Source organism: Cydia splendana, chromosome 3 (assembly GCF_910591565.1).
Source record: "Cydia splendana chromosome 3, ilCydSple1.2, whole genome shotgun sequence".
NCBI lineage: Eukaryota > Metazoa > Arthropoda > Insecta > Lepidoptera > Tortricidae > Cydia > Cydia splendana.
In genome coordinates, this window is record NC_085962.1 from 37,425 (window position 1) to 60,142 (window position 22,718).

The window sequence follows — 22,718 nt, forward strand, 5'->3', positions numbered from 1 at the left end:
CCTGTATCTAACAATGGCTACAAATACTTGCTAATAATAATTGACGGATTCACCAAATTTTGTATCTTAAAACCGCTTAAAACAATGGGTGCTCAAGAACTAGTTAATAAAGTTCGTGATTCAGTCATTATGTTTGGAACACCGTCCTTAATCGTTACTGACCGCGGCACCAATTTCAATTCTCGGCCAATACGAGAATTATTCGAAGAATGGCAAGTTAGGCATCACTTAATTTCCACGGGAACACCTCGTGGAAATGGGCAGGTTGAGCGTTATGTGGCCACAATAACTAACATGTTAAGTACCACCTGTGTTGATGTGTCAGACTGGCCGAACATTTTAAGTAAAGTCCAACTTTCTTTAAACACTACAGTGCAAAAATCAACGGGATTTTCACCAATGCGGTTACTTATTGGTAGGAACTCTAATATCCCCACTGTACAGGCTCAGTTAGATGAGGTATTACACGATAACGATGAAATAATAGATGTTAGGGCTGATAGGTTATTAGCACAACAGCGTTTGAAAATAGTAGCTCAAAACTCAAAAGACCGATTTGATTCAACCCGTAGGGACAATATCCAATATAATATAGGAGACACTGTTTATGTTAATCAGGACCACAGGCGTCATAATAAATTAAGTCCTAAATATAAAGGTCCTTATGAAATAATAAACATAGAGGATAATGACAGGTATTCATTAAGAGGTATTGGCTATTTAAGGAACATAACCGTAGCGAAAGACAAGCTTCGGCTATGGCCTGGTGAATTTGTAGAATAAATTTTGAATAACTAAAAATATTTTTAATTATAAGCGATTATGGTTATATATGATTGAGTGGTTAAATGATTATACTCGGAAATATAAAGTGACTATTATGAGTATTAGTTTGGCTGATGTCCGGAATCACTGTCGCGGGTGATTAAGCTTCATCGACAGCGGGTGATTGGCCGTACACAGTATGATATGGGATGATTATTTACGATTATGAATTACAAGTGAACCAATGATTATGAAATGATAATATGTATTTATATTAACGAGTATATTATATTGTGATTTGTACCTGTTCGAAATTTGTATATTATAATCAATATTATTTGTTGATACTTCGAGAACGAAGTATCTATCAGAATGGCCGTGTTAGATAATTAATAACAAAAGAGACCTAGATATAATTTTAACTAATTATTAGGCATTACGAATATTAATAAAAAGTACTTAAACGTATAGTGAATTAATTTTGATAACCGGAAGTACACTTTGTACATTTTAGTTAATAATAAAGTTGTGATGTAATAAATTATAAATAACACTTAGATAAATCTTAAATTAATTATCTGACATTATGAATAGTTATTACAGTAGTTTATAAGTAAATTAATTTGATATTGCTAACCGGAAGTTGTCTTAATTGTCTTGTACAAACTTAGTACGAATGAAGGTGGGGATTTTAGCATAAAAAGGGCTGTCCACCCAGTGGAAGGGGATTCTCGCTCTGACTTTAGCTAGCGACGGAAGTCTGGACGGCTAAACTCCACACCTTCAGTCTATTATTTTACCATCGTGGTCGCATCGTGATACTTTGAAGAAGCTGATTTTATTTAATAAGTGGTGTCCTGGATTTTATCTTGGCGGTGTCAGAATATAATGTGAGTAATATAATAAATGTGTTTTATTCCAAGTATTGTTTTCTTTTTATTCTAAATCTATAGTCATATTCTTATTTAACAGCGTAATTAAATGACCCTAGAATACATTGTTTGCAATGAATATAAAAAATTACCTTACTTTTACTTTATTTGATTTAAAAGTCTTAAATATAATTTACACAGATCTATCCTATTTTTCTATCACGCGCGTGAACACTGCTGCACAAAAATGCCTGTTTGCTCGGTTTTTTGTTATAAAAAGATGCCGGGGACATCAAATTTACAAATAGAAAGTGTTACATTTCACATGTAATATTTTTTTTTACATATCATACGTTTAATTACATTCAAACACAATTATTATATTTTAGTCTCATGTAATTGTTGGATTTATCGATTTTGCTCGCTCAGTACAAATTGCGGATCGGTCGAGCGACAAATCCGACTTCTCATCTCTCAGAATACAATAACATACTTCAACGAAAATGTGTTAGTGTGCGTGTTGTGACACTTGGGGGTCATCCATTAATTACGTCACACGAATTTCTAGGTTTTTTGACCCCTCCCCCCCCCCCCCCTTGTCACATTTGGTCACATTTGGCAAACCCCTCCCCCCTAGTGTGACGTCACATTTTTTCTACGAAGTCGCCAAATCGAATTAAGTAAGTACCTAAGTATTATTAATATTTTATCAAAATATTTTTACGATATAAATATTAGTAATTTTATAACCCAAAACTGCTTAGGAAAGAAAATTAAAAGAATAAAAACGATTATCGTTTTAAAAACTTGTTATTTAAATGTACAGCGAATAAAATAATTTAAAAAAAAATTCGGTTACTGATGAAGTTAAAGTGACGTCACAAAGTTTGTGTCTCCCCCCTCCCCCATGTCACAATATGTCACATTTTCTTGACCCCCCTCCCTCCCCCTAAACGTGTGACGTAATTAATGGATGACCCCTTGTGACTCGTCCGTACACAAAAAGAGATCGAGGTTTGCAAGATTTGTCTTTGACGTGTGTCATTTTCTATGTATTTGTGTCGTCATTACAGATTGGATTTTGTATGTAAGTGTGTGAGAAGTGCGACTGTGTGCACCTTTCCCCCCGCGAAAAATGGCAGAAAGATTTGTACGGTGAGATATCGCTTGGGCCCCTCCCTTCCGATGTGTCGGAGCCCGTGTTGCTCGAAGGGGTTAATCAACAACTTCTCAATTTTGACGTTGTAAAGTTGTCTTAATGGACACGACGACGAGAACTGAAAGGTACCTACAAACATTGAAGATTTGTTCATACTTCAAAAAAAATGATTTCGTATTCTTGCTAACATCTAGGGCTTGCAAATATTCGAAACTTTCAGGTATTCGAATATTCGACTTTTTCTGACGAGATATTCGAATATTCGAATAATTATTCGAATATTTAAAAAAAATAAGATAAGGAACGAAAAATCGGTTTATTATCGTTTTATTCAAAAGCTTTTTTCACATATTGCTAAAATTAATGATATTTTGCAGAAATCCACTTATTGACTAGATTTTATCATCCTACTCTGAAATACGCACGTTTATAAAAGCAAGTAAGTACCTAAAACGCAAAAATTAGACATTTTCAATATTTCTTGATAAAACTTTTTATTATAAATGCGTCGTTGCGTGAATTAATATAACTTTAACCATCCAAACACGTATGTAAGAGAGAAAACATTTTAGTAGGTAATCATAATCACTAATCATTTTCTGATTTAAATTAACTTCTTGTCGTTAAGAAGCCTGTAAAATGGCCTTTAATTCCATTGTATTTTGAATCTTTATTGACTTTATCAATCTTGGCAAGTTTAGTTTTGATTCCTAATGGTCGGCTGTTATATAATAAGTTATATAATTGGTATTGGAATATTTAAGGGAAAAAGTTGGCTGACTACGGGGTGGATTATTCGTTAGCTAAAGGTTAGATGGTGGTGGTTGGGTAGTGGTTAGATTACCTAGTTCGGTAGGTTTGGTATGATCAAATTTGTGAATTGCGATAAAGGGCAAGGTTTAGACTTGGAATATTCGCTTAAGGTACGCTTTTACTCAATAAACAAAATTACCCTTTATCTTAAAACTTACGTAAAGTTACTTGTACCTAGAAAAAGCATTATAGTAGAGAGGATATAGCCTTTGGGGTCAAAATAATTCCCACAAAGACGGGGTTTGATGTTTTTAGTTCTTTGTGTGTATCTTTATGACATACTAAAAATATATCAAAATATATTCATGCAAAACGCATTTATTGACATTTGAAATTTGAAAAATCAAAAATAATATTAAAAATCGTGTGTGGTATCAAATAACAGGAAATTACACGCTAAAAAAGATTGTGAGATTGATTTTACAAAATAAAAATAAAAAACAAAAGTAGTGGCTTAAAAACTGAATTTTTTTCAATGTTGAAAGTTATTTTCTACACTGAAAACAAAACTAAACTATTATAGTTTTACACATCAAAATACATTGTGTAAAAGAAAAGAATATTTAATTCATGAATACTTATTTTTAATTATATTATTATAATATGAAAAATATAGGCTCACAGGCTCTATATTTATTTAAAAGTTTTATCAATAAACTGAACGCACTTCAAAGGAGGTGATTGGCAGAATATAAAAAACAAAAAACGATTGTAGACTAGTCATCCGAATTTGCTCGATCGAATTCTTGGCCGGAAGTGAGATATTTGATATTAAAGGACTCTTTTTTTAGTATGTTGTAAATAATTCTTTAGTATGTTCTAAAACGGTGGCGCATAGCAAAAATGTTCTTATACATAAGTAATCTGCATAAAATTACCCACAAGAAAGATTCAGTACAATTTTTCGCTAGGATCAATATTCAAAGAGATATTAACGCGGGAAAGTTAATTATAATCACTTCTAAGGTCCCTTTTTTTTAGTTTTTCGTAAATAACTCGTAAACGGTGGCCAATATAAAAAAATGTTGTTAAATGTTAATAATCTACACAAAATCCTCTATAAAAAAGATTCAGTACACTTTTCGCAGGGATAATTACTTAAAAAGATAATAAAGAGGGAAAGTTAATTATAATAAATTCTAAGGTTCCTTGTTTATACTTTTTCGTTAATAATTTGAAAAGTATGACTCATAGCAAAAAATACTTATACATAAATAATAAACATAAAATTTCCTACAAGAAACATATGGAACACTTTTCGATAGGATCAATATTTAAAAAAATAAAGCAGCGAGTAAGTTAATTATAATAAATTTAAAAGTCCCTTTTTAGTTTTTCGTAAATAACTTGTAAACTGTGGCCCATAGCAAAATAGGTCATACTTTACAAATTATTTACGAAAAACTAAAATAAAGTGACCTGTGAATTAATTGTTATGAACTTTCTTCCTTTAATATCGTTTCTAATATTGATCCTAGCGAAAAGTGTTCTACATGTTTCTTGTAGGAAATTTTATGTTTATTATTTATGTACAAGATTTTTTTTGCTACGAGTCATACTTTTCAAATTATTAACGAAAAAATAAAAACAAGGAACCTTAGAATTTATTATAATTAACTTTCCCTCTTTATTATCTTTTTAAATATTAATCCCGGCGAAAAGTGTACTGAATCTTATTTGTAGAGAATTTTGTGTAGATTATTAACATTTAACAACATTTTTTTATATTGGCCAATGTTTACGAGTTATTTACGTAAATCTAAAAAAAAGGGACCTTAGAAGTGATTATAATTAAATTTCCCGCGTTAATATCTCTTTGTATATTGATCCTAGCGAAAAATTGTACTGAATCTTTCTTGTAGGCAATTTTATGCAGATTACTTACGTATAAGAACATTTTTGCTATGCGCCACCGTTTAAGAGTTATTTACGACATGCTAAAAAAAGGAACCTTTAATATCAAATATCTCACTTCCGGTCAAGAATTCGATCGAGCAAATTCGGATTCAGCGGGATCTAATTAGGGTAAAAAACCCGGTTGCCAAAAAGTAATATAATTTGCCAGTCGAAATCGAGTTTTACAAAAATATGACCAGTTTACAATAGTTTTTGTTCCATATATTCTGCCAAGCACCTCCTTTGAGGTGCGTTCAGTTTATTGATAAAACTTTTTAAATTAATATAGAGCCTATATTTTTCATATTATATTAATATAATTAAAAATAGGTATTCATTAATTAAATATTCTTTTCTTTTACACAATGTATTTTGATGTGTAAAACTATGATAGTTTAGTTTAGTTTTCAATGTAGGAAATAATTCTCAACATTGAAAAAAAAAACAGTCTTTCAGCCACCACTTTGTTTTTTATTTTTATTTTGTAAAATCAACTTCACAACCTTTTTTAGCGTGTAATTTCCTGTCATTTGATACCACACACGATTTTTAATATATTTTTTGATTTTTCAAATTTGAAATGTCAATAAATGCGTTTTGCATGCATATATTTTGATATATTTTTAGTATGTCAAAAAGATACACACAAAGAACTAAAAAAATCAAACCCCGTCTTTGTGGGAATTATTTTGACCCTTACATACAAATTTTCATACGACTCCTCTACTATTAGCCGCACCGTAATAAAACATACTTTTTGATTTCGTTTCCTTTGAAATTGAGTTAGGTTTAACTGTATTCACGAAGCCTATTGAGAGGAATACAGTAAAAACATTATTTCCTTCGCATTTGGGTACCTACGGTTCCTCATTCACTGTTAATACCCGGCAAAATACACAGAAACTGTAACTATAACGGATGAAAATAGATTTTACCTAGTAATAAAAAATATTCGAATATTCGAAACCTGAGCGGCCGAATATTCGAATATCAAAACAGGTCGAATATTCGACATATTCGAATATTCGAATATTCGAATTGCAAGCCCTACTAACATCAAAAGCCCAGAGAGTTGTAAGCCGCTCTTTGTAAAACACAATCTACTAACCTTAACATCAATCTATATCCTAGAAATATGCAGATTTGTTCGGAAATACCCTCAATTTTTCACAAAAGTCGATGAAACCACGACGATACCCCGCGAGATACAAAAATAATTTGGCAATTACAACAAATACTAATTTAAAACTGTACCAAGCAAGTCCAAACATGATGGCTATTAAGATATATAACAAGCTCCCAGATAAATTAAAAAACGAAACATCTGATAATAAATTTATACATAAACTTAAACAATTTCTATTAAATAAGAACTACTATAGCCCATGGTCTAATAAAACATGGTCATCCATTCCCAGAGTGACACGGGCCTACGTCACAATAACATTGCCACTTTATTTCAACATAACATGTTACATGGGTACATTATACCTATGGTTAATAAGTTAAAATATTTCTTTATAATTTTATAATTTTCATTTATATGTATTTTAGCTTAAATTTTACAATAACACGTCATTTTTAATTACTAGTTAGCAATATCTTCCGATTCACGAAAGAAATTTCAGACTTTCGGGTAATTCTGTTTATACTACTGGCAACACAGGATAGCGCTGTGCACATTTGACAATTCGGATCTAGATAACTTCATGCCCTGACCGTCATCCTTGTCGAACGCGTGTTAATTATTATTTCCTTCTCGCTCAGTGTCAGCAGTCGCAGTGTTTTCCAAACGTTTCACGTCGTAAGCTTGGTAATTAATGTGTAACTGTGAATTAGTTTTTTAAACGTTTGTCTTGTATAGATAAATAAAGTTTAATTTAATACATTAGATTTGTTTTATTTTACTATGTTTCTACATGAATAACTTAAAATTAATGCCGTTAAAATAATTTTCACCGTTGGTTAAAATTCTCCCACATTTCAAAGTTTGAGAACCTGTAAACAGCATGATGACGTAGGCGCGTGTCAGTTAGGTCATACGCGAATCTCGGAATGGAGTACCAGGCGGAGTATGTTATTATACCATGCTATAGCCTTCAACAATTTATTGATGATACCGAAGAAAAATGACAAAATATCGTCGGCCTGCCTCTATTCACAGCATTGTAATGTAATGCCCCTCCGGCCCTACGCATAATAATTTCCATTTATTCATTATATTAATATTTTGATGAAATTAGGATCTTAAATTACAATTTGACAACTATTTACCATTAGCACATTATTACAACCTACACAATAAGAAACGACATCAATAATTTAAAATAATTGCTATTAATAATAAATTGACACATTATTACAAATAACCATTGATCAATATATTGTTGACGTTATATACTTACTTAGACTTAGTTTTAAGCTTTGACGTCATTTATTTTTAATTTAATTTATTACTAATAAGTAAATGTTATTAATGTTATTATGTTGCCTTATAAACTAGCCTAGAATAGAATAGAATAATAATACTATTGTGTGCCCTAACAGGGTGTCATGATCTGACTATATATAATGTAACATCCAATGTACATGACAATACAATATGAAATAAATGAAATTAAATGAAATGAACTGAAAGGTATTAAATATTCAAGGTATTAAAAGTTATGTATACAGCGCTTTGATAGTTTAGTACTTAATTGTATAATAAGTATATATGTACTAATTACAATGTTTAAACTAGAACATCTGTGACGTGGCTGGTACTGACGTCAGCGGCCTGCTTCACGAGCGGGGAGTCGCAGGCTCGTACAGCTTGGTCAATGGCGGGCCTGCACGTGGGTGAAGTGAGCGCGGGTGCCTGGCAGCTGCATCTCGGGTGCGGTCAATGGCGGGCCTCCACGTGGGTGACGTGAGCGCGGGTGCCTGGCAGCTGCATCTCGGGTGCGGTCAATGGCGGGCCTGCACGTGGGTGAAGTGAGCGCAGGTGCCTGGCAGCTGCATCTCGGGTGCGGTCAATGGCGGGCCTCCACGTGGGTGACGTGAGCGCGGGTGCCTGGCAGCTGCATCTCGGGTGCGGTCAATGGCGGGCCTGCACGTGGGTGAAGTGGGCGCGGGTGCCTGGCAGCTGCATCTCGGGTGCGGTCAATGGCGGGCCTCCACGTGGGTGACGTGAGCGCGGGTGCCTGGCAGCTGCATCTCGGGTGCGGTCAATGGCGGGCCTGCACGTGGGTGACGTGAGCGCGGGTGCCTGGCAGCTGCATCTCGGGTGCAGTCAATGGCGGGCCTGCACGTGGGTGACGTGAGCGCGGGTGCCTGGCAGCTGCATCTCGGGTGCGGTCAATGGCGGGCCTGCACGTGGGTGACGTGAGCGCGGGTGCCTGGCAGCTGCATCTCGGGTGCGGTCAATGGCGGGCCTGCACGTGGGTGACGTGAGCGCGGGTGCCTGGCAGCTGCATCTCAGGTGCGGTCCTCATGGCCGCCGGCACGCGCACCAGCAGGAAGAGCACCAGCTCGAGCGCGCTGAACAGACCCACGCCCAGGAACATGTTGAACACACCGCCAAGGGACGCTGGAAACGGAAACCGTATCAATACCAACTAAATAACTAATATACGTATTTGTGTAATATAATATATTATGTACCTAGGCTAACTGAGAGATTCCTTGTAGTGATATGTTCACCTTTGTAATTTACACATATGTATTATGTATTTTATTTTTAATGTATTTTTTCCACCTGTGTAATACCTACATGCACAATAAAATGTTTAGATATACATATAGGTACACCATTGAATTAATAAAACATGAAGACTGACAATGTATATACGAAATAGCGTATATCTAATTATTCAGCGGAACTGACTTCGAAAGGAAGTCGAGTTATTTTGACCAGAGGCGATTTTTCTAAGGCCTTCGATAGAGTATGTCATGAAACATTGTTTAGGAAACTACATTCATATGGAGTTAGAGGATCAGCACTGAATTTTTTAAAGTCCTACTTATATAGATTATATAATAGAATACATAGATATCGATTTCGATAACAAACAATTTGGTCATTGGTTTCGATAGGTGTACCGCAAGGGTCAATATTAGGGGTCTTCCCTATTTCTTATCTATAAGAATGACTTGTTATACCGACGTGTGGCTATGCAACGAGGAGGAGGAGCGGACCGTCAACGCGCAGCAATAAATCTTCGAAGTCGTCTTCGCTGTATCGTTCGTTCGTACATGAGACCGACATCAGCATAGAAGGAAAAAAGAGTAAAGATGATAATGTCCAACTCACAGAGCAGCGTGAACCAGGTCTCGGTGGGCTGCCGCGTGAAGATCTTGGAGCCGCCCTCGAGGACTCGCAGCTTGATCACCGTCTCCGACGACACGTTGATGCCTTGGCTGAAACATTCCCAGGACAGGTTATGCCTGTGCCCGTAATCTGGCCGACCACTTACAAAAATCTACATTGATTTAACTGACCTCGTGCAGGGTCTCTAGATCTAGAACAGTGTCGCATGTCGCATGCATTATTATTAGATCGTTAGTTTGTGTTAAGTACTGGATATACGCACGGGAGGAGACGCGCGGGCGGCGGGCAGCACGCGACGTCATCGCGGCAGGCCGCGAGCGACCCACGGCCGACACTTGGCTTTTCCTACTTCACCGGCAACGGACGAATACCGAATATAATTTTATAATTGTTTGGCCGGGATTTCTCATGTAATTAAGGCGGAATAAACCAGCCTATTTTGATACAGTCCGCGATATTATTTCTACGTCCCAGTAGGACCCTAACAGTTTGAGTTCTGAGAAGCCCTCCTTCTGGGAGCCCTCCCAAGTGGTGCCGTTGCTCCTTAAAGTCCCCTCTTACAATTCTCATACATTCGCCGTCGCAACAATCACACCTTTTTCAGATTTCGTACCTAAGTGAGCGTAATTGCCCTATGTGATTAATATTGGTATTTAACTATTTTTATGATTTGTTTTGTTTTATTTAACCCGGTTAAGGCTTTTGAATATTTAATTATTTTAGCCTTTATTGCACATAAAAAAGAGTACAACAACTACTTCATGCTACCGTCATCCGATGTCCAGACCCCCCCCCCCCCTAATTTTAAATGACGTAATTTATGAATAGCCCCAAGGTGGCTGCAGTGAGAAATAAACAAAATAAGTTTTTGGTAAAAATTTCATTTTTGGTACAAGCTTTTATCGCTGACTGTACTTTTCTTACGACAGACAACTAATACTCATCGAGACAATTCTAAAAACCCCTAACACAATTAGGTTGCGTTGTTTCATCACAGAGTTCCTATGGCCACCTCCTGTCTCCATCATCAGATCAGCTCGATGGTACCATAATATTGCATTGTCATCCGATTTATACATGCATGCAAAATTTCAGCTCAATCGGAAACCGGGAAATGGATCAAATTTAACTTGCAAGATTTGATTACAGTCAGACAACGGTCAGGTGAAACTAAATAAAAGCTTGTAAAAACGTCACTTTTGAGCGAAGTAAAATTTCTACAAAAATGAGAACTTACTAGAGAGGATCAAATGTGTACTCCGCCGATTTCATGATGTTGTTTTCGAGCGACAAGGCTGTAGAAATTTTTTTGCAAGACGGCAGGCAGCTGCATGATGAATTTTCTGAAAAGGAATACAAGTGTAGGTAGACTAGGTAGTGGTAGTGTGCAATCTTATATATCCACAGCCAGAGCAATAAGCTTTCTACCGCAACTCTTTGGCTGTCAGTAAAGAATTTATATGAAATGAAGTTTTATAACCCTTCATACGTAACCTTGTTAACACCAGTTGGATAGTTAGTCATATAATAAAAAAATCTTATTTATAACTAGCGACCCGCCCGGCTTCGCACGGGTTAACAAATACACCCAAACCTTCCTCAAGAATCACTCTATTGATAGGTGAAAACCGCATGAAAATCCGTCCGGTAGTTTTTGAGTTTATCGCGAACATACAAACACACAAACATACAAACAGACAGACGCAGCGGGGGACTATGTTTTATAAGGTGTAGTGATGTAGTAGCTTTGATATTAATTGTATATATTTTGTTAAAATAATAGCCGCAACCGCAACATCAGTATTCGGTATTTCTCTAAGATCCCCACGATACAGGCGGGGATCACTGTACTGCTTTTATTGAGCTTTCTGTATTTCTTGAAATTTTGAATATTTTTGAATATATAATTTTTACCACAAAATATTATCTATACCATAAAATTAGCATTTTTATTCGTCTGGTAGCAGACACAAGAGCGGAATAAATTAGTATTCAAAACTTCAAAACCAATATAACAAAAATAATTTTGAGTTTTGACTGGCTTCAACCTCGAGTGTGGAGTTGTGGACCCTTCTCGGGTAGAGATACGCGTGTGTGTATGTAAAGGCCGTAACAGACTATCGCACCGCACCAAGGTCATTGTGCGAGTTGTGCGACGCACCGATTAAGAGCGAGAACGAGATATCGCTTTCTCGCTCTTACTTATGGGTGCGTCGCAATGACCTTGGTGCGGTGCGATAGTGTGTTACCACTTTAAGGGCCAGGGCTAGGCTAGAGTAGCTACCAGTTCTCTGCAGACAGCCGAGCTGCCACAGCTTGCAGGGCGGAGGCACGTTGTGCTCGTCCTCGAATATAGTCCGTAGAGGGTTGGAACAACCGCAATGTCGCTCCATACACGTGTTCTGAAACACATGACGACCGTTAATAGTAGGTACATTACTTGGAAGGCCGGGAAATAAGAATCTTGAGTGAGATCAATAAATGTGGGAAAATACAACCTTTTAAATACTAATGGTTCTGTGAGTGTGAGCGCCAATGAAGTAAGTAACTAAGTACCTACCAGGCACATCTTGCGGGAGTAGGAGTCGCTGGAGACGCAGGAGCCGGTGAGCAGCTCCTCGGAGTCCGAGTCCCGGACGGAGGTGAAGGTGAGCTCCGCGGTGTACTCCGAGCCGGGCACGAGGGTCACCGTGTTTACCAGGCACATCTTGCGGGAGTAGGAGTCGCTGGAGACGCAGGAGCCGGTGAGCAGCTCCTCGGAGTCCGAGTCCCGGACGGAGGTGAAGGTGAGCTCCGCGGTGTACTCCGAACCGGGCACGAGGGTCACCGTGTTTACCAGGCACATCTTGCGGGAGTAGGAGTCGCTGGAGACGCAGGAGCCGGTGAGCAGCTCCTCGGAGTCCGAGTCCCGGACGGAGGTGAAGGTCAGCTCCGCGGTGTACTCCGAGCCGGGCACGAGGGTCACCGTGTTTACCAGGCACATCTTGCGGGAGTAGGAGTCGCTGGAGACGCAGGAGCCGGTGAGCAGCTCCTCGGAGTCCGAGTCCCGGACGGATGTGAAGGTGAGCTCCGCGGTGTACTCCGAGCCGGGCACGAAGGTCACCGTGTTTACCAGGCACATCTTGCGGGAGTAGGAGTCGCTGGAGACGCAGGAGCCGGTGAGCAGCTCCTCGGAGTCCGAGTCCCGGACGGAGGTGAAGGTCAGCTCCGCGGTGTACTCCGAGCCGGGCACGAGGGTCACCGTGTTTACCAGGCACATCTTGCGGGAGTAGGAGTCGCTGGAAACGCAGGAGCCGGTGAGCAGCTCCTCGGAGTCCGAGTCCTGGACGGACGTGAAGGTCAGCTCTGCGGTGTACTCCGAGCCGGGCACGAGGGTCACAGTGTTCACCGTCTCCTCGCCCTCGTACATGGTGAAAAACTGGAAATCATGTTTTAAAATGCTCAGCAATAAAGGAAAAGGAGAACAGTCAAATAATAATCATCGAGACAATTCTAAGTAAGCCAAACACAAAACACAATACCCAAAGTTACATTGTTTTATCACACAGTTTATATGGCTATCTCTGCGGTTTCCATCATCAAATCAGCTTCGGATTTGAACCCGAGACTTTCTGCTTCGTAGGATCTTTACTGACTAGGCTCGGCCTAGAGAGAGAACAGAAGATCACCTCACAACCGAAGAACACGTCGGGCTTGAAGCACTGCAGCACCATGCGGAACGTCTTACTGCTGTCCAGCATCGCCATCGGGGACTTCGACAGCTTCAACCTTCAAAATATCATCACTGTCATTCCCTTGCCCTTTATCCATTCACTTGGGGTCAGCGTAGCATGTACTTCTGTGTCGTACGACATTTTCATCATTCACCATCTTTTCATTTCTCTCTCTCTCTCTCTCTCTCTCTCTCTCACTCTACAACCACGTCACTCACACAAATCTTCAAGCATATAATGTACTTTATATTAATAATCTGGACAGGAAAAACAAGATAACGATAAATGTAATGACCGGTTTATGTTAAAATTGATTTAAACGTAGGTCAAACGTAAGTCACAAGTTTCCGTCATCAGATCCAAACTTACGACAATATGTGCAATGGGATCAACTAGACTAGAATATACTCGTCTCTTAAAAAAATAAATCGACCCAACAACAGTCTCCGAGTAATTAATCGGTGAACACACATAAAATCATATTCCAACAAATTGAGAACCGCCTCCTTTTATTTAAGGTTTATCAAAATTAAACTTATTCCCTATTCCCTAACTGGATAGAAGACGACCGCTTACTTATTAGACTTCATGACGCAACAAACTCCATACATGGTGAGCTCCCTGTGGAACAGGCTCCCACACGGTATCCGCTTCTTCTGCCACCGGCAGTTCTTGGCGAACTCCCCGCAGGGAGGCATGTTGTGGTACAGAGCCTCCAGGAGCGTCACGTTGCGGGACTTGAGCAGGGTGTCCAGGAGCATCAGGTTCTCGGGCTTGGTCTCCTTGCTTTGGAGAATGTTGGAGAACGTGCTGGTGAGGCGGCGGGTGATTGCATCGTCTGCCGATCTGGAAGGAAGGTTGCTTTACTATTGAAGTAGATTATAGTGCCTACCCACGTCACCATACAAGCTGTAAATAATAGTGGGTATTATAAGCAAGTTCCATCGTAAGAAAAACACGAGGGCTGTGATAGGACTCACAAGTGTCCGACAAGAAGGAAGGCCACGCTCGCCGGCGGGAGACAGACCGCCACAGCGGGTAGTGGAGCCGGCGCCGATGTGGCCGAGCGTACAGTCAGCAACGCCGGTACTTGCAGGAAGCGCGCCCACAGCACGGCGCAGAGCGTCCCCGCGCAGCACGCGCTGGCCACGCACCAGCTCACCCAGCATACGCTGCATCATGTATCAACAATGCAGTCAAGTGTAAAAACATAACATTTGCCAACCCGTATACGGACATTGACTCGGTAAATCTTAGGTTTAATTGTCGGTAAATATTGGAATACTAGGCAATGTTCTTAAGAAATACGACAAAAGTCTTGCACCACAGTGCTTTTACAGTACACATACAATTTACTCTAAAATATGTACCGTTGTTCTTAAAATTAGCCGACATAAGAAATGAAATGAAATGAAACGAAACGAAACGAAACGGAACGGAACGGAACGGAATGGAACGGAACGGAACGGAACGGAACGGAACGGAACGGAACGGAACGGAACGGAACGGAACGAAACGAAACGAAACGAAATTTATTATTATTCATAACACACAGTTATAATAGGTCAATACATAATGGGATTATTTTACATTTTGTATATTTGATACATACTTAATTACATTCGTTTTTATTATTATAATGCAAGAGGTAGATTGAAAAAATCTTGGTAATTATAGAAATTTTAACGCTTTGGACGGATGCTGCATTTCTTACCTTGACCGGCAACCGATTATTATACGAGTACACGGAGGGGCCCAGGTAGTATACGGATTTTTCCGTTTTGGCAAGTTTGTGCGAGATTGTACTTAGTCTATCTTCGTGTTTATTGCTGCGCAAGCCATAATTTGGATTCGTACCCCTGCGCTTGAATTCATCGATGTGTCCATAAGTGAACACGGCCACTTGGTACAGATATAAGCATGGCAGGGGTAGTTTATGAAATTCCTTAAACAGCTCGCGTGCTGAGGCGTCTCCAGACACGCCGGCCATTGCTCGAACTGCTCTCTTTTGCATCGAGAACACTCGCTGCCATTCCGAGGATCGGCCCCATAGCTCGGTGCCGTACGTTAGCAGCGAGTGGACCGTTGCGAAATAACATTCGCGCACCGTCGCTCGCCCGGCCGTGCTCGCCAGCCGCCGCAGCGCGAAGCATGCGCTCCCGAGCCGGCCGCACATCTCATTTATGTGAGTGTCCCACACCAGGGCGCCGTCAAGGTAGAAGCCGAGGAGACGCGTGCACGTCACATGCTGTATCTGGGCATCGCCCGCACTTACCTTCAGGTTCCGTGTTGGATGCCCATTGAGTTTGAACGTGATAAAGCACGTTTTCTCTTTGTTGAGTGCTAAGCCGTTCGACTTAAACCAGTCCTGTAGCTGCCCCACAACGCTGTTAAGAGCTCCCTCCAACTCTCGTGCAGATGGCGTGCTCACCACGGCTGTGACAGTATGTACATGTATATACTTGCGCCATTTATTGCCCGTGATAGGTCGTTTAGGAGCAAGCTAAACAACGTGTTGGATAGGCAGGATCCCTGCGGAACGCCCATTAAGTTTTGCATCTCTGCAGACGAGATTTGCCCATTTTGGCCACAGACTACTTGAGTTCGCTCGGTCATAAAAGACAGCAGCAGGCTCAGGGCCGGTCCGCGGATTCCACAGTGGTCGAGCTTCTCGGCGACGAGCGAGTGGTCAGCCGTGTCGAACGCGCGCGACAGGTCGCAGCAGATGACTGCGACGTGGCGGCCCGTCTCGCGCGCGCGCAACACGTCACGCACCACCTCTCGCACTAAATCGGTGGTGGAGCGGCCCTGGCGGTAAGCGTACTGGCAGTCGGACAACACGTTCCGAGGGACCAAAACTCTAATATCCTTTTGTTCAGTCCGACCTCAAAACATTTGCTAGGGCCTGGCAGCAGCGAAATTGGGCGATATGACTTCATGATGGATTTTTGGCCTTTGCCTTTGTAAAGCGGACATATTTTTACTTTTTTTAGGCCGTCCGGGTATATTCCAGATTACATGAAGTCATTAAATAGATGCGAGAGTACGAAGCTAATAGCAAAACCGGCCTGCTTAAGAAGGCTAGCGGATAGCCCGTAGATGTCCGTGCTGTTTTTAGGGGCAATCGCGGTTTTCAGGATGATATTGATTTCTTCGGGCGTAAAAGGTAGTAATCTGATAGAAGTATCGCTAGCGTCACGCCACTCGGCCATGGCGGCACGACATCGCGCGCGGGCCGGGACAGGCACGCCGCACACGGCCGCCGCCGTCACGAATTCGCGGATCACGGCGTCCACCAGCTGCTGTTTCGACGCGAACGGTTTCCCGTCGGTGTCGCGAAGCAGGTCCGTGTAATCGACGCGCTCGCGTGGCTTCCTAGCTAACTCCATGTTTATTGCCCTCCACATGGCCTTGCTTTTATTGGGGTTGCTATTTATGAAAGAATTAAAGAAATCCATTCGCTTGGTCTTTAGTTTATGGCTGTATGAAACTTGTAATTTGACTAGGGTTTCGTTTATGGGTCGTTCTCTCATTTCGTGCAAATCGGTGATGTTCTCTCGATTTGTAAATTTTCTTTTAAATGGTAATTTTTTGGGTTTTGATACATTGTGGATTCATTTATTGACACTTTTATGCTAAAGGCACCTTCGTAACCTTATTCCTTTTCATTTAATAAGACTGGTGGTAATGAACTACGCGCTGGTAATGAAATGGGCATGGATGGTAATTTTATCAGTGGAGGGTAATGAAACAAACTTATGAAATCGCAATAAAAAAACTTTAGTTAATGAAAATTAACACCATTAATATAATGAACAACATTAAAATCACGTGTCTTAAGCGCTGTGCAGACGATCAAGCCGACTTAACAAATACTCCGGCTTGACAATCGCGACTTATGATTTACCACCTAGCTTGTAGCGATTGTCAAGCATAATTTACGTGATTGAAGACGTATTTCGTATTGTTTATTTATTTAATGATTACACAGCACTACATCAGTCTTGTCACCAACACACTGAGAAACTACATACTTTAATTTAAAATTAACATCCAAATACACTCGACTGCCAATCCATCCACCGTAGCTCCATAAACTCGCAAAATCTCAAGCACTCATGAGTTAACAGGAGATGCACCAGGAGAAGCCTAAGGGTTATATTTCTAATGTCCGGTACAAAAAGTCTTACAAGCCTCTCTACTAGTTCAAGGCAGCCAGAGTCTCCACGAAAAGCCCAACAAGCTAAAAGTAGTAGGCTTAAGTTGTGCCTCACCTCCAAAGAAATGAAGCCCAGGGTTCCTAAAATAAATATTTTTAGGTAATACACCCTAAGGAAATTCTTTTGGACCTTTTCCAATAGTAGAATGTACGTTGACTCGTAAGGGATCCAGGCTAATGCTGACGCCTCCAACTTGCTTCTGACCAGAACATTGTAAAAAACTTTTATGGGGCAAGGGTCATGGAATTCTCTGACAATGCGAGTGACAAAGCCTAATCTACTGAAGCTACAGTACCAAGTGCTTTGATATGGTCGTGAAATGTTAGCCGCGTATCGAATATGACCGCAAGATCCTTTACTGAGACAACTCTTGAGCATGTGTAGGAAATAGGGCTTGATTAAAACTACACACTTGACACTTAGCCGCATTGAAAGTCAGTTTGTTACCCCGACTCCATTGGAACAGAGATGATGAAACATCCTCCTGCAGCAACTTACAATCCTCCTCCTTTTCAACTCAATATACCAATTTAAGATCGTCGGCGTAGAGTAGACAACGAGCGTTATGGATAACCGAGGGCAGGTCATTGACCATTATTCCAAATAGGAAAGGCCCCAAGATTGAATCTTGGCTGTCACCAGAACGAGTATGGTACGGATCTGGTACGAAGTGGCCATGCTGGTCGTTACGTGCTGCGGTTTATCACGCAGATAACTGGAAAAAATGTTAAGCAAATGTAGATTGAACCCAATAGCGTCTAGTTTGTGTAGAAATACATCGTTACCCACACGATTGAAGGCTTTTCGGAAATCATAATACAGGACGTCTATCAGGATACCCATATCCAGATGCTCTGAGATGGTGTCACTGTCAACCAAGGTCAGGTTAGTTTTCACAGACCGTTTCACTCTGAAACCATGCTGAGTGTTGCACAGGAATAATGGTTTCACTTGTTTCGACAACGTGCCATGGAGTATGGACTCAAACAGCTTTGCTAAAGCTGAAAGAAAAGAATACCTTGACTTTGGGATCGGTCTTACCCGTGAAATCTTCCAATGGTGATGATATGTACTTGTGGAGAGTAGGTACCAGATTAAGCATGGAGTGTATTGGACCATTCAAATGCTCTAAACACCCCTTTAAGATATATGCAGGTACCTAAGTAGTCTGGACCAACAGTATAGAAGCCCAAAAAACTTACTTTGGTGTTAAGACCCCTTATGCAGGTACCTAAGTAGTCTGGACCAACAGCATAGAAGCCCGAAAAACTTACTTTGGTGTTAAGACCCCTTACATTTTGGTAAATTCGATCCAGTGAAGGTTTCAAATCAGGATTCCGAACTAAGTATTACTGGTTGGTTTTTGTCTGACTCCCATTGACGTTGGATTTACGAAATGACCACGATTATCGGGCTACACAGTTGGAAATAAACAGGATTCATACATTGTCAAGGGTACTCCTATTTTGAAAGTCTTGGAGTCCCCTTTGAGCTTAAGTTCATCGACAGTGCACCATGAATAACAGCGGATATGCCCGTATGTCCTCCGATCCTCAAGCTATATTCCACAGATGGATGAACTTGCGATGGTCCACCGCCCTGAGAGGGATTTTACACCGCTTTTTACTGCTGGTATCAGTTTTCTGAGATTTATCACGCACGGATTGGGAATTGTCGCTTTTGACGGCGGAGGCACTATTATTGCTTATCGGCCTGTGTTTATGTTTCTGTAGTTTCTGCCCTTTATTCCAAACATTTGCCCCGTTCTCTACCTTATCGTCGACAGGTATCAGATGATTCCAACTCACTTAGTCTCTTAGTAACGTGTCAAATTTCTCAGCACAGTCCTCGAGTGCGGTCTGGTATTATATATAGAGCGGCAGATTATGTTAATCTACTGCGCTCTAGTTAAATCCAAAAAATCACCAGTTGGGCTCCCCTATATATTATTACATAGTTTTAAATGCTTATACCAACATTCTATTTATAATAACTTAACCCTCTTTCCATTAAATGCACTGCCTCATATACATTATCATTACCTTCTAAATTCGTTCATTACCTTCCCTGGCAATATTGGAAGGAAAAGAAATGAATGAAACAGATATGAATGAAGTTTTGGAAGTTTTCGTCGCCTAGGTCGGTTGATATCAGACCTTGATTTCGCAGAATAAGCCACACGAAAGGCAACCCTAAAACACATCAATTAGGTATAATTTTAATAATGTACAATTGGTACTTACTGTATAAATCACTAGATGGCGATGAAGATTTATCTGAACCACACTCCTTCCCGACACGAGAGAACGTAGGTATTTTCGTCAAAAGCAACATACGGACGACCGCTGTGGTAGCACGCGGCCAACTGACTGACGAACAATGTGTTGTATCCGCGGGAAGTACTATATACCCTTGCTATATAGCAAAATATAGCTAATCCATTTCTCGCGTCGGTAATGAAGAAATTGCTTGGACCATCACTTATAAGGCTGTATAGTTTTATTGTTAATTTCTTAGCGTATAATATTATAGGATATCTAGACACGCGGTAGCGTGTCAAGCCAAGTTCAAGCAAAGGAACTGGTTAGCCAGCGCCGAGTGTATCTTTACACGAACCACTTGGTGCCACTTTTGACCCTTCTATAACTCAAAACATATTTAACGTAAACACATAAAACTACGTGTGTTTAATTATATCCATAAGGACATCTAGAAGCCCAAATTTCATGAAGCTAGCTCAAACGGTTATAAAGATATGAAGGTCAAAAAGTCGTAAATTTTGGGACTGACTGACTGACTTATAGTACCTAAACCAGGTTAGGTTCAGATGACCTAGAAGGATGAAATTTGGAATCCAGCTCGGTTATTGTGTGTAAGCGTAGGAAAAAATCTAAAAATAAAAAAAAGTTAAAAAATAGGGGGGGTCCCCATACAAAAAAACCATTTTTTATTGTGACTGACATATAAGTACCTAAACCTAACCTACTTCCAGATGACCTAGAAGGATGAAATTTGGAATCCAGCTCGGTTATTGTGTGTAAGCGTAGGAAAAAATCTAAAAATAAAAAAAAGTTAAAAAATAAGGGGGGTCCCCATACAAAAAAACCATTTTTTATTGTGACTGACATATAAGTACCTAAACCTAACCTACTTCCAAATGACCTAGAAGGATGAAATTTGGAATCCAGCTCGGTTATTGTGTGTAAGCGTAGGAAAAAATCTAAAAATAAAAAAAAGTTAAAAAATAGGGGGGGTCCCCATACAAAAAAAAACATTTTTTATTGTGACTGACATATAAGTACCTAAACCTAACCTACTTCCAGATGACCTAGAAGGATGAAATTTGGAATCCAGCTCGGTAATTATGTGTAAGCGTAGGAAAAAATCTAAAATTTAAAAAAAGTTATAAAATAAGGGGGGTCCCCATACAAAAAAAATAATTTAATTGTAGCGGTGGAACCGTTACAAGCAGATCTTTGAAACTATCCCAATATATGTATTATTATATTTGCTATATAACAGAAATATAAAAATAAAATAAAGTCAACAAAAAACTTGTAATACGCGCTAAACAACCGGCCAACGGTGTGTCGCTGTCGTCGGCGGCGGCGGCGCGCGGCACCACATAATTATACACAGAAGAGAAGTAAATCTACATAAAAGCGCTCCTGAACAACAGATAAACATAGGCACCGCTTACGAATACCGATTTAGTTATTTATTGTTTTATTACATTTATGTTCATCCTGCTTCTTTCTCAACGATGAATTAAATGATTGTCATTATACTATAACCACAAACGTTCTTCGTGCCTAAACCAGTAACAGTATAAAAGTACATACATGAGATTCAATGAATGAATAAATACTTTATACAACCCGTTCGCTATAACTTTGCCGCTGTCAACTGTCATGCGTTTAGCGTTGTCTCACTCACTCAGTTCTAGTTCTAGTGAGAATACGTTACGCTATACTGACGTCATTTGATAGCAGCAAACTTATGTTGTAGCGACGCCCCAGCCAATCAGCGTCACGCTCTGACGAATGGTACAAAATCATAAGCGGTAGCGATTTGGTTAAAATTTATCGGGTCGGTTGGTTTATACCTGCATGGTAGTGATGTTATAGTCCACGGCTCACTAAAATAACAAAGATCAGTGCCCAAGGTTCGTTTCTCTGATTTCTTTTGAAAATAAGAAATAATATTTTAAGGTATAAATTTGTTAGTTCGAACTCTTTGTACCTTAAAAGAAAGTCCAATGTGTATGTACACCACGGTAAAAACAATAACGATGCCTTATTGTTACCGATATATGTATGTATTGACTAATTTAAGAATGCTGGTTGAACTCGCTCGCGCCTTGCACATGTACGCGGGGACAAGCGAGGTTCCCGTTCGGGCCCGCGCTCGCGCCACAAGCGCTATACGACTTAAAATGCGAACGAAGCAAAGTATGCTCTCTCGTTATGCCCGGTTGTCTAGCGGAAACCCACCTATCAGATTGCGTTTTCAGGATAGCAGAGGACAGGCCTACGTTGCGCTCTCCAGAGTTAAAACACTAGACGGAGTACACCTTATTAATCTAGACCCTAGTCAAATTAAGGCACAAGATAGTTCTATAGTAGAATATAACCGCCTGAGATCGTTACATCGCCCGGACTTGGCTAATTTAAGCATAAACAGGAAACGTATTAAAAAGGTAGCAGATAATGAATGGGCAATGCGCACTATTATCTCTAACATTCAAGAGAATGTAGACAATAGCATAAAAAAGAAAACTATGCAGCGGAAACGCAAGAAAAAACATTAAATCTCAATACCTGCCTAGTTTTCTTTACAAAAAGTAATGATATCCCACCAAAAACATAAATGTAAAAAAGGAGAGCCAAGTTCAATACAAACATTATACATGGCTGTGGGCTTCGCCGCAAAAAGAATGGAGATCTAAATGAGTGCCAAGTTCTATGC

General features: G+C 40.0%; 1 protein-coding gene across 1 annotated transcript in view; it reads right to left on the reverse strand.

The window, feature by feature from the left end:
• Positions 1-8,909: 8,909 nt before the first annotated feature.
• The window catches only part of LOC134806719 (uncharacterized), a 33,082-nt gene continuing 19,273 nt past the window's right edge, over positions 8,910-22,718 (reverse strand). Inside the window, exons 2-9 of the mRNA XM_063780041.1 lie at positions 14,511-14,702; positions 14,107-14,376; positions 13,453-13,585; positions 12,378-13,235; positions 12,102-12,219; positions 11,055-11,160; positions 9,800-9,906; positions 8,910-9,076 (exon numbers count right to left, since the gene is read on the reverse strand). Of these exons, the coding sequence (XP_063636111.1) occupies positions 8,910-9,076; positions 9,800-9,906; positions 11,055-11,160; positions 12,102-12,219; positions 12,378-13,235; positions 13,453-13,585; positions 14,107-14,376; positions 14,511-14,702 (1,951 nt within the window). The remainder of the gene's footprint in view (positions 9,077-9,799; positions 9,907-11,054; positions 11,161-12,101; positions 12,220-12,377; positions 13,236-13,452; positions 13,586-14,106; positions 14,377-14,510; positions 14,703-22,718) is intronic.